The sequence below is a fragment of the Chiloscyllium punctatum genome, chromosome 46 (genome assembly GCF_047496795.1).
Source record: "Chiloscyllium punctatum isolate Juve2018m chromosome 46, sChiPun1.3, whole genome shotgun sequence".
Lineage (NCBI taxonomy): Eukaryota > Metazoa > Chordata > Chondrichthyes > Orectolobiformes > Hemiscylliidae > Chiloscyllium > Chiloscyllium punctatum.
Window position 1 is genome coordinate 59041671 of NC_092784.1, and position 16326 is coordinate 59057996.

The following is a 16326-nucleotide window of genomic DNA, read 5'->3' on the forward strand; positions in this document are numbered from 1 at the left end:
TCCTTCTCTCTCTGCATCTTCTTTGTTGCTGTAACACTGCATTCCACATTCTGAATGCACTTTTGTATAGTACTGTCTGTATAAGTACACAAAACAATATCTCGGTACATGTGACAACAATAAAATCAATCAAGAGCTAAAAATGGGTTCTGGTTTAATACATCATCAAAAAGATAGTAGCACTCTCTAGACCAGCCAAGATGACTTGTTTAAATTCAAGACTCAGGATCAAGGGAATCCTATTGCCACAAAATCCAAGATCAACATTAGAACAGCCATCTGAGCATGGGAGACACAAACTGTCAACTTTATGGTTTGAAGCAATAAGGTAGAATTGATGTGTTTGGAGAAGACCAAAAGTCTAAAACCGTTGCTATACACATCAAAATTAGCAGTAGGTTTTTTAGGAGTGATGTCAGAATGCCATTCTTCACGCAAACGGTAATGGAAATCTGGAACTCTTCCCACTCCCCAGAAAAAGTGGATTGCTGGTCATTGATCTTCAGGGATGTGGAACCAAGATGAGTAGATGGAGGCAAGAGAAAGGTCATGATCCAGCTAAATGGCAGAACAGATGCAGGGGCTGAAAGACTAATTCTCCACTGAATATTTTTAAAACCACCCTGGATAAGTTCTTGGTAAGCAGGGGAGAATTAAGGGTTATCAGGGATGGAAACGTGGAATTTGAAACACAAGCAGATCATTCATCATCTTATTGAATGGTTGACCAGACCCAAGGGACTAAATGGTCTACTCTTGCTCCAACTTCATGTGTTCATAGGTTTGCATGTTTCCCTCAACCAGCTCTATTCAAACATCCTACTTCATTAAACACCTCAAAATCAGATTCACTCTTGATTCTGAAGCATCACAAACTAAGCTCACACATCCTTATCATTTATTGACATTGTTCATTTTCAGCAAGGGAACGCTGAATGGGAACCTGACCCCATTTTCTCTTCCTTCATCCAGGGGCTCCGATGCCAGTTTAGCAGACGTTGTATCACTGCTGCTAAAAGTCACTCCTCCGAAAGGGAAAAGGACCAAGCAATCACTGTGTTGTTGGTCCCTAATCCGAACTGCAACTCCAAGGCGGTTTGTATTTTTAACTACCTTTCCCTTAGGAACTCATTCTTCACTACTGCAGCCCTGAAAAAGATACTCAGTTCCACAGTACAGCAGCTGTACACCAGAATATGAAGCAGCCTTGTGAAGTGCAAGAGTGAATAAACACACTGCGATGTCTCAAACAGCAACCAGAGATAAACTTGTATGAACAATCAACAGACAATACCAGCAGGATGTATAATTGAAGTCTTTGTACAAAAACTGATTATTAAGTCAGGGTAGACATACAGTAAATGGCAAAATATCAAAACTGGATGATACACGGAGTAACAAGCAACTCCCCTAATCCTGATGCATCCCTAACTTTCGATTGCTCCATCACTGATAGCCCTCATACCATTTCTAAGGCCCTGAACCCGGAATTCTCTTCCCTAAACTTCAGCTCCTTTGAATAAGCTCTAGAAAAATCTCCCTCTTTGACCAAGCTGTTCCAACATATCAAATAGAACTTAGCCACGTAAGGATAACTGTCCCTGTAAAATATCCAATCATATTTCATGAAGATGTTATAAAGGTATGTTGGAGGTTGCATGGTATAACAATTAGCCGATCCACTGAGACCAACCCTCATAAGGAATCTATTTGCAACGTGTTATTACAGCCACTTGTCTAAACAAGCAAAACCTTAATCAACTCAAAGAAGCACTGTTACCTACTGGAAGCCTGGTACATAATACTGGCTGTCACCAGACTAGAGGCTGGTAAAAATGTTCTTTGGGAAATGCTGTTGTTGATTGTCCTGTTCTCTGGGGATACTTGAACCTAAAATTTTGCTTTTCCACTCACTGCAAAAATCATCAACACAACTCATGCACACCTGTGGCATTAGCACTGCAACGCATTAGAGTTGCACTGCTAATGCCAATGGGCTAGCAATCCAGAACACAGGCCTATCATTCTAGAAACATGTGTTTGAAACCCACCATGGCAAATGGGGAAACTCGATTTTGATAAAATTCTGGAATTAAAACTGGCCTAGCCACTGTCAATTGATAAATGACTCGGGTCCACAATGATGGGGCAAACTCTTGCCTTTTGACCAATTAAGAACATGCATTTCATGCTGATCTAGTCAGTGATGCTCTTAACCCATGAACAGATAAAGAAGGGACAAGAAACAATTTTGGGACTCTGTCATAGAACCTGGAATGACAGAAGAATTGTTTCATCGCTCCTCTCACTTTTGGAAGAAGATTATATTTGTTATGGAGAATGAGTTTGGTTCTACACCCACAGGACAGTCGTGTTAATATTTCAGGAATAACATTCCATTTGAAATTGTTAGCTCAGCAACTGGTTTGAAGCAGCATTCAATGGCAATGGCCAAACAGCAAGCATTTTATTTGAACCAAAGGTGAAAACAGAACTCGGGATAAATCCCTCATCCCACAGGATGATGCTGGATGAGCCAATGATGAAAGCAACCACCCCAACACACTCAAAAGAAGTTGCATCAAGACACTGTTCAAAAGGGCCACAACACACTGCAGCACACCAGAACTGCAAAAAGAGGAAGAAGAACACCTATACAATGTATTCGCCAAAAACGGATACCCGCGCAATTTCATCAACAGATGCCTAAGGGAAAGAAAACGGAACAAGGACATGCCACAACCCAAAGGACTAGCCACGTTACATACATCAAGAGCATTTCCGACTGACAGCCAGACAACTGCGACCACTAAGACTCATAACAGCACACAAACCACCAGCCACTCTCAGACAACAACTCACCAGAACGAAGGATCCAATACCCAGCATGAGCAAAATCAATGTAGTGTACAAAATCCCATGCAAGGACTACACAAAATACTACATAGGACAAACAGGAAGACAGCTAACGATCCGTATCCATGAACACCAACTAGCCACGAAACAACACGACCAGCTATCCTTAGTAGCCACACACGCAGATGACAAGCAACATGAGTTCGACTGGGACAACACCACTATCATAGGACAAGCCAAACAGAGAACAGCCAGGGAATTCCTAGAGGCATGGCACTCATCCACAGATTCAATCAATAAGCACATCAACCTGGACCCAATATACCGGTCACTGCAGTGGACAGCTGGAACTGACAACCGGAAGCGGCAGATACAAACCATTACAAATGCTGGAGGAAAGATCACAGAAGCGCTTCACAGGAGGCTCCCAATCACTGAGGATGTCACCTAGACAGGGGACGAAACGTCTGCAACACAAATTCCCAGCTTGGCGAACACAACCACAACAACGAGCACCCGAGCTACAAATCTTCTCCCAAACTTTGAGCCAATTTTCCAAGCTCAAGAGTCACAGACTATACACCACCATCCTAGTATAAAGGGTTGATCATTTAGGAACACGATGAGGAGGAATTTCCTCACTTGGAGAATCAAGCTTTGAAACTTGCTACTCAAGAGGCTGTGGAAGTTCAGCCATTAAGCACATTTAAGACTTTGTTTTGTTTGCTCGTTAGCTCGAGAGAAAGTCGAGGATTAGAATAGGAGATGAAATGGGAAACAATAAACAGGAGCAGATTGAGTCATTCGGTCCTTGGAGCCTGCTCCATTATTCAATATGATCATCAAACCCAGCCCCCTCACATAAATAAAACAAAGAACTGTGGATGCTGGAGAACTCAGCAGGTCTGACAGCATGTGGAGAGAAAGCAGAGTTAACACTGCAAGTCCAGTGACTCCTCTTCAGTTCTGCTAAATTCTGTTTTCTACCCCACAGATGCTGCCAGACCTGCTGAGTTTCTCCAACAATTTCTGTTTTTGTATCAGCCCACTCAAACCCTGGTCCCGCTTTCTCCCCATACACTTTGATCCCTTTAGTCCAGAGTGTATCTAACTCCCCCACGAAAATAGTACAAGACAACCTGGGCGGCACGGTGGCACAGTGGTTAGCACTGCTGCCTCACAGTGTCGGACACCCGGGTTCACTTCCCGCCTCAGGCGACTGACTGTGTGGAGTTTGCACATTCTCCCCGTGTCTGTGTGGGTTTCCTCCGGGTGCTCCGGTTTCCTCCCACAGTCCAAAGATGTGCAGGTCAGGTGAATTGGCCATGCTAAATTGCCCATAGTGTTAGGTAAGGGGTAAATGTAGGGGGATGGGTGGGTAGCGCTTCGGCGGGGCGGTGTGGACTTGTTGGGCCGAAGGGCCTGTAATGTAATCTAATCTAAAAAAAAAACCCTTGATTATCCAAACATCGAAGATCCAAACAAGATCTCAAGGTCCTGATGCTTTGCTAAACTGTGTTATCCAATCACTCGATTATCCAAACAAAATACTGGCCTCCTGCATCATTCAGATAATCGAGGTTGCCCTGGAAATGTTGTGGCCTCAACTGTTCTCTGGCAGATAACTCCACAGGCTCACCACTTTCCAAGAAGAAATTTCTACTTATAAATGGCTTAACCCATATTGTTAAACTATAACCCACTGATTGTGGATCAATTACAAGTTTGTTGAATAATTGCAGGGACATGTGGCCTATTTCTCATGTTACTTCCCCCTCATGCCAAGCTTGCAATATGTTGTCTCAAAAAAGTTTCCTTTGTGTCTTCCCTGTACTGAAATATGGTTCACTGGCACTATCACAGAATAACTCCTCTTCCCAGAGTTGAACTTTAGCATGGCAAGTCCTCAAAATCCTCAGTCTTCCTATAGTTTTCCAACCATACGCCACAGATTACCAATAACATTACATTGATGCAGCAATGCATGGACTTTGTTCAATCCAGGATTTTTAATGGTTTTTTTTAAAAGAAAGGAATTAAGATGCAACAACTGCAGGAAACACAGGAACAAGACAACAGTACAGTGCCAGACATTAATGCTGATGTCAAATATAGCACAGAAACAGACCATTCACTGCAACAAGTCAATGCCGGTCTTTATAACACAAGACTCTTCTCACCATACCATCCCTCCAGGTACCATCCCTGTTCATCCCCAAAGGTTGCCTTTCCTAGATCCCAAGGTCACCCTGTGCACTCTAGTTCCTCCCCAGGCCCGTATGTTTCTGCTGCTCTTCCCTGCCTCTCCAGGATGCCACCAGGGTGCAGAACACGTCCCTCTCGGACTGTGTCCATTCCTCAAACAGCTGGTTGACCTACAAGGCCATCAACAAGGATCAAATCTTCCACTGCCTTCTTTTCCTTCCACACATTCAACAACACAACCCCAGATTTCCTCAGTCTCACATTCTCACTCTCATTCCTCCACCTCCTCTCCCTCTGCTCACACCCACACTCTCCACGTACCCCCTCTTCGTCCATTCCCATGTTTACTCCCCACTTGTCCTTCCTACCCAATCCCTTCCCTCCACTGCCTTTTCTCCAAACCTTCCCTTCCTCCTTGCCCCCCCCCCCCAAAACTTCTCTGCTCATCCCTCCCCTCTTCCCCTGTCTTGGGCCAGCTCGATGTTGAAGTCCTATTCCTTATCCTCCCTACCCATTCCGCCTTCCCCTCCCCTTCCACCTCACTCCTTTCCCACACACTCCCTCCCTGACCTTGGCCGATTCAATAGTGAATGCCTTGCCCTCATCCTCCCTCTAACCTTCCTTCATCCTCTTCTCCCACTCTCCTCACTCCACCCCCTCCCCCTGACTGTGCGGGATCCATGTTCACACCCTTCACCCTGCCATGACCTGTGTGGGACCCATATTGACCCCTACCCCTGACCTGCACGGGCCACATGTTGACCCCTCCCCCGACCTGCACAGACTCCATGTTGACCCCTTCCCACTGACCTGCGCAGGATCCATGTTGACCTTTCCTCACTGACCTGCGCGGGCCCCATGTTGCCCCCTCCGCACTGACCTGCGGGGGCCCCATGTTGCCCCCTCCTCACTGACCTGCGCGGGCTCCAAGTTGACCCCTCCTCACTGACCTGCGCGGGCCCCATGTTGCCCCCTCCTCACTGACCTGCACGGGCCCCATGTTGCCCCCTCCTCACTGACCTGCGGGGGCCCCATGTTGCCCCCTCCTCACTGACCTGCGCGGGCCCCATGTTGCCCCCTCCTCAATGACCTGCGGGGGCCCCATGTTGACCCCTCCTCACTGACCTGCGGGAGCCCCATGTTGACCCCTCCTCACTGACCTACGCAGGCCCCATGTTGACCCCTCCTCACTGACCTGCACGGGCCCATGTTGACCCCTCACTGACTTGCGCGGGCCCCATGTTGACCCCTCCCCCCTCACTCACCTGCGCGGGCCCCATGTTGACCCCTCACTGACCTGCACGGGCCCCATGTTGACCCCTCCTCACTGACCTACGCGGACCCCATGTTGACCCCTCACTGACCTGCACGGGTCCCATGTTGACCCCTCACTGACCTGCGCGGGCTCCATGTTGACCCCCTCCTCACTGACCTGCGCGGGCTCCAAGTTGACCCCTCCTCACTGACCTGCGCGGGCTCCATGTTGACCCCTCCTCACTGACCTGCGCGGGCTCCATGTTGACCCCTCCTCACTGACCTCGGCGGGACCCATGTTGACCCCTCACTGATCTGGGCGGGCCCCATGTTGACCCCTCACTGACCTGCACGGACTCCATGTTGACCCCTCACTGACCTGCACTGGCCCCATTTTGACCCCTCCTCACTGACCTGCGCGGGCCCCATGTTGACCCCTCCCTGACCTGCGCGGGCCCCATGTTGACCCCTCACTGACCTGGACGGGCCCCATGTTGACCCCTCACTGACCTGCGCGGGCTCCATGTTGACCCCTCACTGACCTGCGCGGGCTCCATGTTGACCCCTCCTCACTGACCTGCGCGGGCCCCATGTTGACCCCTCACTGACCTGCGCGGCCCCCATGTTGACCCCTCACTGACCTGCGCGGGCCCCATGTTGACCCCTCACTGACCTGCGCAGGCCCCATGTTGACCCCTCACTGACCTGCGCGGGCCCCATGTTGACCCCTCACTGACCTGCGCGGGCCCCATGTTGACCCCTCACTGACCTGCGCGGGCTCCATGTTGACCCCTCCCCCCCTCACTGACCTGCACGGGCCCCATGTTGACCCCTCACTGACCTGCGCGGGCTCCATGTTGACCCCTCACTGACCTGCGCGGGCCCCATGTTGACCCCTCACTGACCTGCGCGGGCCCCATGTTGACCCCTCACTGACCTGCGCGGGCTCCATGTTGACCCCTCACTGACCTGCGCGGGCCCCATGTTGACCCCTCACTGACCTGCGCGGGCCCCATGTTGACCCCTCACTGACCTGCGCGGGCTCCATGTTGACCCCTCCCCCCCTCACTGACCTGCGCGGGCCCCATGTTGACCCCTCACTGACCTGCGCGGGCTCCATGTTGACCCCTCCCCCCCTCACTGACCTGCGTGGGCCCCATGTTGACCCCTCACTGACCTGCGCGGGCCCCATGTTGACCCCTCACTGACCTGCGCGGGCCCCATGTTGACCCCTCACTGACCTGCGCGGGCCCCATGTTGACCCCTCACTGACCTGCGCGGGCTCCATGTTGACCCCTCACTGACCTGCGCGGGCCCCATGTTGACCCCTCACTGACCTGCGCGGGCTCCATGTTGACCCCTCACTGACCTGCGCGGGCCCCATGTTGACCCCTCACTGACCTGCGCGGGCTCCATGTTGACCCCTCCCCCCCTCACTGACCTGCGCGGGCCCCATGTTGACCCCTCACTGACCTGCGCGGGCTCCATGTTGACCCCTCCCCCCCTCACTGACCTGCGTGGGCCCCATGTTGACCCCTCACTGACCTGCGCGGGCCCCATGTTGACCCCTCACTGACCTGCGCGGGCTCCATGTTGACCCCTCACTGACCTGCGCCGGCCCCATGTTGACCCCTCACTGACCTGCGCGGGCCCCATGTTGACCCCTCACTGACCTGCGCGGGCTCCATGTTGACCCCTCACTGACCTGCGCGGGCCCCATGTTGACCCCTCACTGACCTGCGCGGGCCCCATGTTGACCCCTCACTGACCTGCGCGGGCTCCATGTTGACCCCTCCCCCCCTCACTGACCTGCGTGGGCCCCATGTTGACCCCTCACTGACCTGCGCGGGCCCCATGTTGACCCCTCACTGACCTGCGCGGGCTCCATGTTGACCCCTCACTGACCTGCGCGGGCTCCATGTTGACCCCTCACTGACCTGCGCGGGCTCCATGTTGACCCCTCACTGACCTGCGCGGGCCCCATGTTGACCCCTCACTGACCTGCGCGGGCTCCATGTTGACCCCTCACTGACCTGCGCGGGCCCCATGTTGACCCCTCACTGACCTGCGCGGGCTCCATGTTGAACGCCTCCCCCAGTTTGCTGTAGAGCTCACGGACGTTGGTGAACCCCTCCACGCGGCCGGTGGCGCTGCCGTGCGCGAGCTGCGTGTGGAAGACCAGGCGCGGCCGCAGCGGGGGGCCCGAGGAGCAACAGGAGGACGCGGGCACCGAACCCGAGCCCGGCTCCCCGCCCGCCGCCTCCGGCTCCAGCTGCTGGCTCTCGGCATCCGCCTCGTCGTTTCCCACCAAGGGAGCAGCCTTCTTCCAGCGACCCAGCGGCATGGCCTCGCCTCGGCTCGGCTCGGATCAGCACTGGCCCGGCTCCCGCGGAGCTCGCGGGCTCCTGTCAGGGCAACGGCCGCCCAGGGGACGGAACCCTAACTCCGAGGGCTGAGTGAGTGACAGCGGTGCCAGCCAATCAGCAAACGGTGCTGCCCGCCTATTAATATTTAATCAGGCTGTCTACCACTAGGAAGCCGGTAGCTGTCACCTTCGACTAACCAGATCGCGATATGCAGATTATATACATTAAACGAATATTAATAATTAATTAGCCAGCCCGACCAATCAGGTTTGGATTTGCAAATAAGGTGCATACATAATTTAAATGCTAATATTCTAGGCAGGTTGGGTCAGCCCCAGGGAAAAGGGTCATAGAGAGAGAGAGAGAGAGAGAAGGGCTGGGGTGGGGGAAGATACTCCCAAGACATCTATCTAGTATTTTGGTGAACACTTGAAGTGATGGAAAATGAGATTAGAATAGATGGCTGGCACATATACAATGGGCAGAAGGGAAGGGCCCTTCTCTGTGTCTGTAAAGGATCATGGGTTAAGAAAGGCTGTATACAAATGCAAGTTATATGTTCCTCTTCCAATGTAAGAAGAACGGTCATTACCAAAGCAATGGATCCAATCCCTTGGGTCATATGTAGAAGCAGAATTACGCCATTCGGCCCATCGAGTCTATTCTGCCATTTGATCGTGCCTGATTGTGCTCCTCACTTCTCCCCATAACCCTTTAACCTACTAAATCCATCTAACTTACCGTCCCAGCGTCCACCACACTTCGGAGTAGCAATGTACGTCATACAGCTCTCCAGCATGGAAGCAAACCAGATATCCCAAATTAATGTAGCCCCATTTGCCAGCACCTGGCTCATATCCCACTAAACCTTTCCTATTCATATACCCATCCCGACACCTTTTAAATGTTGTAATTGTACCAGCCTCCACCACTTCCTCTGGCAGCTCATTCCATACACGCACCACCCTCTTCATGAAAAAGTTGCCTCTCTGGTCCCTTTTAAATCTTTCCCATCTCACCTTAAACCTAATCCCTCTAGTTTTGGACTCCCTAACCCTCAAAACATCCTTGTAAATTTTTTTGGAACTCCTCCAAGTTTCACAACAAAAGCTGGATGCCCAACATCTAGACTTGAAACATGAGCTTGCCCTCTCTCCACAGATGCTGCCTGACCTGCTGTGATTTCCAGCATTTTTTGTTTTTAGTCTATATGCCTAATATCTGGGTAAGTCATTTGTCACTTTGCAGAAAATTACATTCCATCGACTCCAAGACACATGAATTCTAGTGAAAGTACTAGAGCAACGACTATTCTCATAAAGCTGGCTTTCTGCACAGTGGTCCATCAACATAAAATTAAGGTCTGGTGGTGCAATGGGTAGTGTCTCTGTCCCTGAATGAGAAGCTCCAGGTTTGATTGCCAGTCTGGGACTTGGATGACCGGGAAAGGTGCATTCATAATGTGAATAATGAAGGAAATAAGAGCCAGACAGGTTCCTGGTTAATTGCGAGATGAAGAGAAAGTTGGACCTTCATCTGTAGCTCCAGACAGCATGTAAAATGCATACTACCAGAGCAACTCAGACACTGAGTGAACAGTAACAGACCGTCAACATTAATGACTTCTACTGGGAGATCAGTCATTACTTTTTGTAAAAGGGTTTTCAATTTACTGCAAAGCCAGAGTCACTTTATAACCACAATAGTGCATCTTCATATTCTCTGCCATCATCTCACCACTCCCTTATGCTAACACACAGTTCCTGTGAGTCAACAAGAGATTATTGCCACGCCAATTCCTTTCTTTCTCAAAATGCTTTTAAAATTAAAACTCTCCAGAGAGTGCTGCTTCTACATAATTGTGAAGCAGAGGGGCTACTCTGAATAGCACTACTGAGCTCAGTGTCGTCTCAATGCAAAGGATAAAAAGGACATAAGATTGCCACTAATGAATTCATTCAGAAATTCAAGAGAAACCTCTTCACTCAGTAAGAACATGGATGACATTTTTTTTTTTCTTCTTATGGTATGTAGGGTCACTGGCAAGGCCAAGACTCACTGACTGTTTGAATTGCTTTTGAACAACATAACTGTTGCCTGAAATGGTTGAGCAAGCTGAGTCAACCACATTTTTGTGGGTTATAGTGTCATTACAGCATGGCAAGAGGCCCTTTGACCCATCATGTGTGCTGCTCATCCAGCAACTGTCTATTCTAATCCCAATTCCCAGCACACGCTGTGGCATTTCAAGTGCTCATCTAAATACTACTTAATGTCTTGAGGTATCCTGCCTCTACCACACTTACCAAACTTCACCTCCTGATTCTGCCTGGCTTGCTGCGTTCTCCCAGCCTTCTGCTCGTCCACCTTAGATTCCAGCAGCTGCAGGTCTTTTTGTCTCCACCACCCTTACAGGCAGTGAATTCCAGATACCCACCACCCTCTGGGTGAAAAGATATTTTCCTCTAATCCCCTCTTAAAACACCCTGTTCCTGACCTTAAAAACTGTGCCCCCTGGTTATTGATCGCTGCTCAAACTTTGTACATCTCAAATCAAGTCACCCTCTCTGCTCTCAGGAAAATAACCATAACCTATCTAGTCTCTCTTCATAGCTGAATCATTCCAACCCAGTAACATCCAATCATCTCCTACACCCTCTCCATTGCCATCACGTATTCCTTATAGTGTGGCAACCAGAACGGCACATAGTATTCCAGCTGTGGCGTAACTGACATGACGTACAGCTCCATCAGAACCTGAATGATGGATGTTCCACAAACAGGACAGTCTGGGCTGATCCATTGTTTCTGCTTGCTTCTGTCATACAGAACTCTTCCTACCTTGACATGGTCTTTCTCCCCTTATCCAGTCCCTGCCCACTTAGAGTCAGAGAGATGTACAACACGGAAACAGACCCTTCGGTCCAACCCGTCCAGACATCCCAACCCAATCTAGTCCCACCTGCCAGCACCCGGCCCATATCCCTCCAAACCCTTCCTATTCATATACCCATCCAGATGCCTTTTAAATATTGCAAATGTACCAGCCTCCAACTACATCCTCTGGCAGCTCATTCCTCTGCGTGAAAAGGTTGTCCCTTAGGTCTCTTTAATATCTTTTCCCCTCTCACCCTAAACCTATGCCCTCTAGTTCTATACTTGCCCACCCCAGGGAAAAGACTTTGTCTATTTACCCTATCCATGCTCATGATTTTATAAACCTCTATTTGGTCACCCCTCAGCCTCCCACGCTCCAGAGAAAACAGCCCAGCCAATTCAACCACTCCCTACAGCTCAAATCCTCCAACCCTGTCAACATCCTTGTAAATCTTTTCTGAACCCTTTCAAGTTTCACAGCCTCCTTCCTATAGGAAGGAGACCAGAATTGCACGCAATATTCCAACAGTGGCCTAACCGATGTCCTGTACAGCCACAACATAACCTCCCAACTCCTGTACTCAATACTCTGACCGATGAAGGAAAGTATACCCAATGCCTTCTGTCCGCAATTCCTCTGACTCTTTACGGCAGTTTCAGAATTTCCTGTTTGCGGGCTCCAGCCACTTTGTCTTTACCATGGATTCTCTTTATACATCCAAGGATTTGGAGGATATGCTGTTGGCTTGAGACAGAGTGGGAAGACGTTCATGTGTAACAATAGTATGGAACCAGTTAGATTGAATGGTCTGTTCCTATGCTCTGCATTCAATGCAACACAAAAGGCACAACATTAGCTCTATCATCATATTGCATGAACAGGCAGGCTTCACTGGGCGTTGGTTGTAAAAAATGCCAGGCTGCTGGTTCTGCCAATTTAAAACAAGTAGCACTGCCAACACAACAAAACCTCTGACATCGTCAAGTCCAGTGCAGTCCTGGAAAATACCTTTACAATCTCTGAAGGGGTGGTGAAAGCAGATTCAAAAGAAATTTTCAAAAGGAAAATTGGAGAATTGAGTGAAAAAGCAGCTTTGCGTGGAACTAAATAGAGCAAAGCCTTTGGGCTGAATTACCTCTGTGTTGTAGATTACAAACCTCTGTCAAACTATAGTATCCACCCTCCTTTTGTTGGTATACTTTCCTTAGCCTCTTCCCATTTTCTGTATGTCTCAGCTTCAGTCCTGAAGGAGGGACAGCTTTTTTTTTAAAAAATGATTTGAGCAATTGTAAAGTCACTCATTCTCCTCAACATCCCTAGAATAGTAACACTTTCCAATAGTTTAGTAGTGTTTTGAAAATATTTCTTTTGACAGAATGGTTATGCTCAGCTTCTTCTCAAGTTTGCTGGCTGAAAGCAAGGTTGACGTATAAATGCCGTGACCTCTGTGTAAAAGTGGACAACTTGACTGGCACCACATCCACATTCATTCACTGTTTCCACCACCAACACTCAACAGCAGCAGCAGTGTGTACCAGCTGCAAGTTGCATTCCAGAAATTCTCCAAGCCAGCTTGACAGCACCTTCCAAACTCACATCCATTTCCATTTGAAGGGACAGGGGCAGCAGATACGTGGGAACACCACTCCCTGCAAGTTCCCTTCCAAGCCACTTATTGTGCTGACTTGGGACAATGTCACTGTATTTTCAGTCCCAAAATCCTGCAACTGTCTAACAGCATTGTAGGTCAACCAACAGCATATAGACTGCAACAGTTCACCACCACCTCCAACAGGAACAAAGGACAGGCAATAAACGCTCGTCAAGCCCAGCCCAGGCAGAATGGGGATTGAACCTTCCGGCTGTACAATGATCTGATCCACAATGGCTTTCCAGCAACTGAACCAACGCCGATGTTTACCTGCATGTTGTATTCTGGAGCCATGCATAGTGATGGTCAAGGCTCCAAATCTCTTTCCATCACCAAGAACTGCTACCACCACCCACAATCAGATTTGCAGGTTGATACTCAGCCCTTTTAACTGCCCCTCCTCAAGACCTGGGGCAAGACTCAAACCTGGTACTGCTGACTCTGAGGCAGGGACATTTCCCACTTTGTCACAACACCGGCACTTTCAAAGTATTTGGAGTATGACTATAACCCTGCTCACCATACTGTGCAAGTAATCTCAGAAAGACCAATAATACAAGACATTATCAACGTTTCCTGCATATCTTACACTAGTCTGTAAATAAAATTAATTTTTTTTGTTAAAACTTTTGAGAGAGTACTTACGAAATTAAGTTAACCCCATCCAAATTCTCCCAATTACGTAAGTCACCATTATGTCATGGTGTCACTTTGTAGAGACCATCTTTCTCTAACTTGCTCCTGTTCCCAAATATCTACAGACAAAAAAAAACTTAAAATCATGACAGATTCAACTCTTGCCACTTTGAACAGGATAGCTCATATCAAGCTGGTTTGTGATCACTGGGAGTATCACTGCAATGTTATCCAAATTTAAAGACCAGTCCCAAGTATTGTGCTAATCATTGATTGTTCCAGTGTTGGTCAACAGTGCACTGTCAGCAGACAGGACAAAATAAAAAGAGGCTCAAACTTTGTGATTAAAAACACAGGTTAACCTTAAATTTATAAATTGCAATGAAGTAGATCAGAGGGTTAGATTAGGATAAGTGATTTAGAATAAATGTGCAGTTTCTCTTCCACATTGGAACAAGTAAACTGTTAACTATATTCACATGAACATGCCATAATCCCTTGTTCCTTGTAATGATACTGGTATAATCACAGAATCGCCACAGTGCAGGAAGAGGCCACTTGGCCCATCGAATGCACACATCACCACTGAAAAAAAAAGAGTATCCCACCCAGATCCAGCCCCCCACTCTATTCCATAACGTTAGTTTCCAATGGCTAATCCATCTAGCCTGTACATCTCTGGATTCTACAGGCCAATTTTCCATAGCCAATCCACCCAACCTGCACATAGAGAGTCAGAGAGACGACTTTGTATTATGGGAGGAAACCGGTGCGCGAGTCAGAAACCCTGGGGATAAAAGGGTGCAAACACCATTCAGACAGACACTAGAGGCAGGAATCAAACCCGGTCCCTGGCAGAGGCAACAGTGCTAACTACTGTGCTATATGCATGAATTGTGTCAGATTTTTTTTTGTTTATTCACTTGTGGAACATTGGCATCACTGGCTAGCCAGCATTTATTGCCTGTCCCTAGTTGCCTGAGGTGGTGACGGTGAGCTGCCTTCTTAAACTACTGCAGTCTACCTGCTGTAGGTTGACCTACCATCCCAGGATTCTGACCCAGCGACAGTGAAGGAACAGCGATATATTTCCAAGTCAGGACAATGAGTGGCTTGGAGGGGAACTTGCAGGTGGTGTTGTTCATGTGTTTTCTTCATTCTAGAAGAAAGTGGTTGTGGATTTGGAAATTAAGGCGCTGTCTTAAGGATCTTGTGAATAGTATACACTACTGCTACTGACAGTCGGTGGCGGAAGCAATGGGGATGTTTGTGAATGTGGTGCCAAACAAGCTGGATGCTTAGTCCTGGATGGTGTCGAGCTTCTAGAGTGTTATTGGAGCTGCACCCATCCAGCCAAGTGGGGAGTATTACACCAAACTCTTGACTTGTGCCTTTTAGATTATGGACAGGCTTTGTGCTCTGTCAATAGTGGACAGGTGAACTTGTACTTAATCAACTTCAAGCCCAAACAGTGGAGGTTGGTAAAAGAGCTTTTGAAATGAAGTTACTTCCACTGACATTGCATTTATTATTGATACCTAGAAAAGGCGACAAAGACACCATCCATTAAACTTTCTTGGTCACTCCTACAAAGAGCCAAAACTGTAGTGAGATTCTCAGATGGATATGCAAGATCACATGGTGATACTGAAGCAGTTGACCTAAATCAATCAATCATTCTCAAACTAGTTTCTCACTCCACCCTCCATCATTGTGGAACAGCTACCTCTTCCTGCAATACAGAAAGCAAGTTCTTGCCTTCATTTGAGGAAGAAAGGTAAAACACCATAGATTCATTGCATTCTTAAAAAAAAGACACAACATCACCATTTTCTTGTAACAGGTGAGAAGCTAGTTGGTTAATCTGCAGTGAGTGCACAACTTCTTGCCCTTCTTAAACCTGTCCACCACTGGCAAAGCAGGAATGAGAAATGTGATGGAATATTTTCCATTTGTTTAGAATGGGTACAGCTCTGAAGAATCTTAAACAATCCCACTCTTTCCTTTGTGCCAACATGTACTATTTGCAACATGCATTGTAGCAATTTGTCAACACTCCTTGGACAGCACTTTCCAAACCTTTGTCCTCCAACACCTCAGAGGGCAAGGGCAGCAGATGCATCACCTTCAAACTGTCCCCTGGAAGTCACATTCTTTCCTGGCTTGGTGGAAGTTGTTCTTTTAGTAATTGGATCAAAATACTGAAACTGTCTTCTTAATAAGCCTTATGGAAGCATGTTCACCACAATGAGCGCAGTGGTTCAGGAAAGTTGTTGGGCTCTTGTGGTATAGTGGTAAATGAGCCTACCTCTCAGCCAGGAGACCTGGATTCAAGTCCCACCTTGCTCCACAGGTGATAACAACATCTCTGAATAGGTTGATTAGGAAATATCTTCAAAAAAGATGCCTGCAAAAAGATCAAGGGCAATTAAAAATAAAACCATGTCCAACATTTTGCTTACCTGAAAGGGAAACCTATT

General features: G+C 48.2%; 1 protein-coding gene across 3 annotated transcripts in view; it reads right to left on the reverse strand.

Annotated features, from left to right (window-relative positions):
- Positions 1-8762, reverse strand: part of LOC140468161 (PDZ domain-containing protein GIPC1-like) — a 39544-nt gene extending 30782 nt beyond the window's left edge. Inside the window, exon 1 of one of the 3 annotated variants that reach the window (XM_072564379.1) lies at positions 8381-8762. In XM_072564379.1, coding sequence (XP_072420480.1) covers positions 8381-8659 — 279 coding nt within the window. In that variant the 5' untranslated portion in view covers positions 8660-8762. Of the gene's footprint in view, positions 1-5976; positions 5985-6457; positions 6480-8380 lie in introns of those variants that run through there. The other 2 variants (XM_072564380.1, XM_072564381.1) reach the window with 2 other exon arrangements.
- Positions 8763-16326: the final 7564 nt, after the last annotated feature.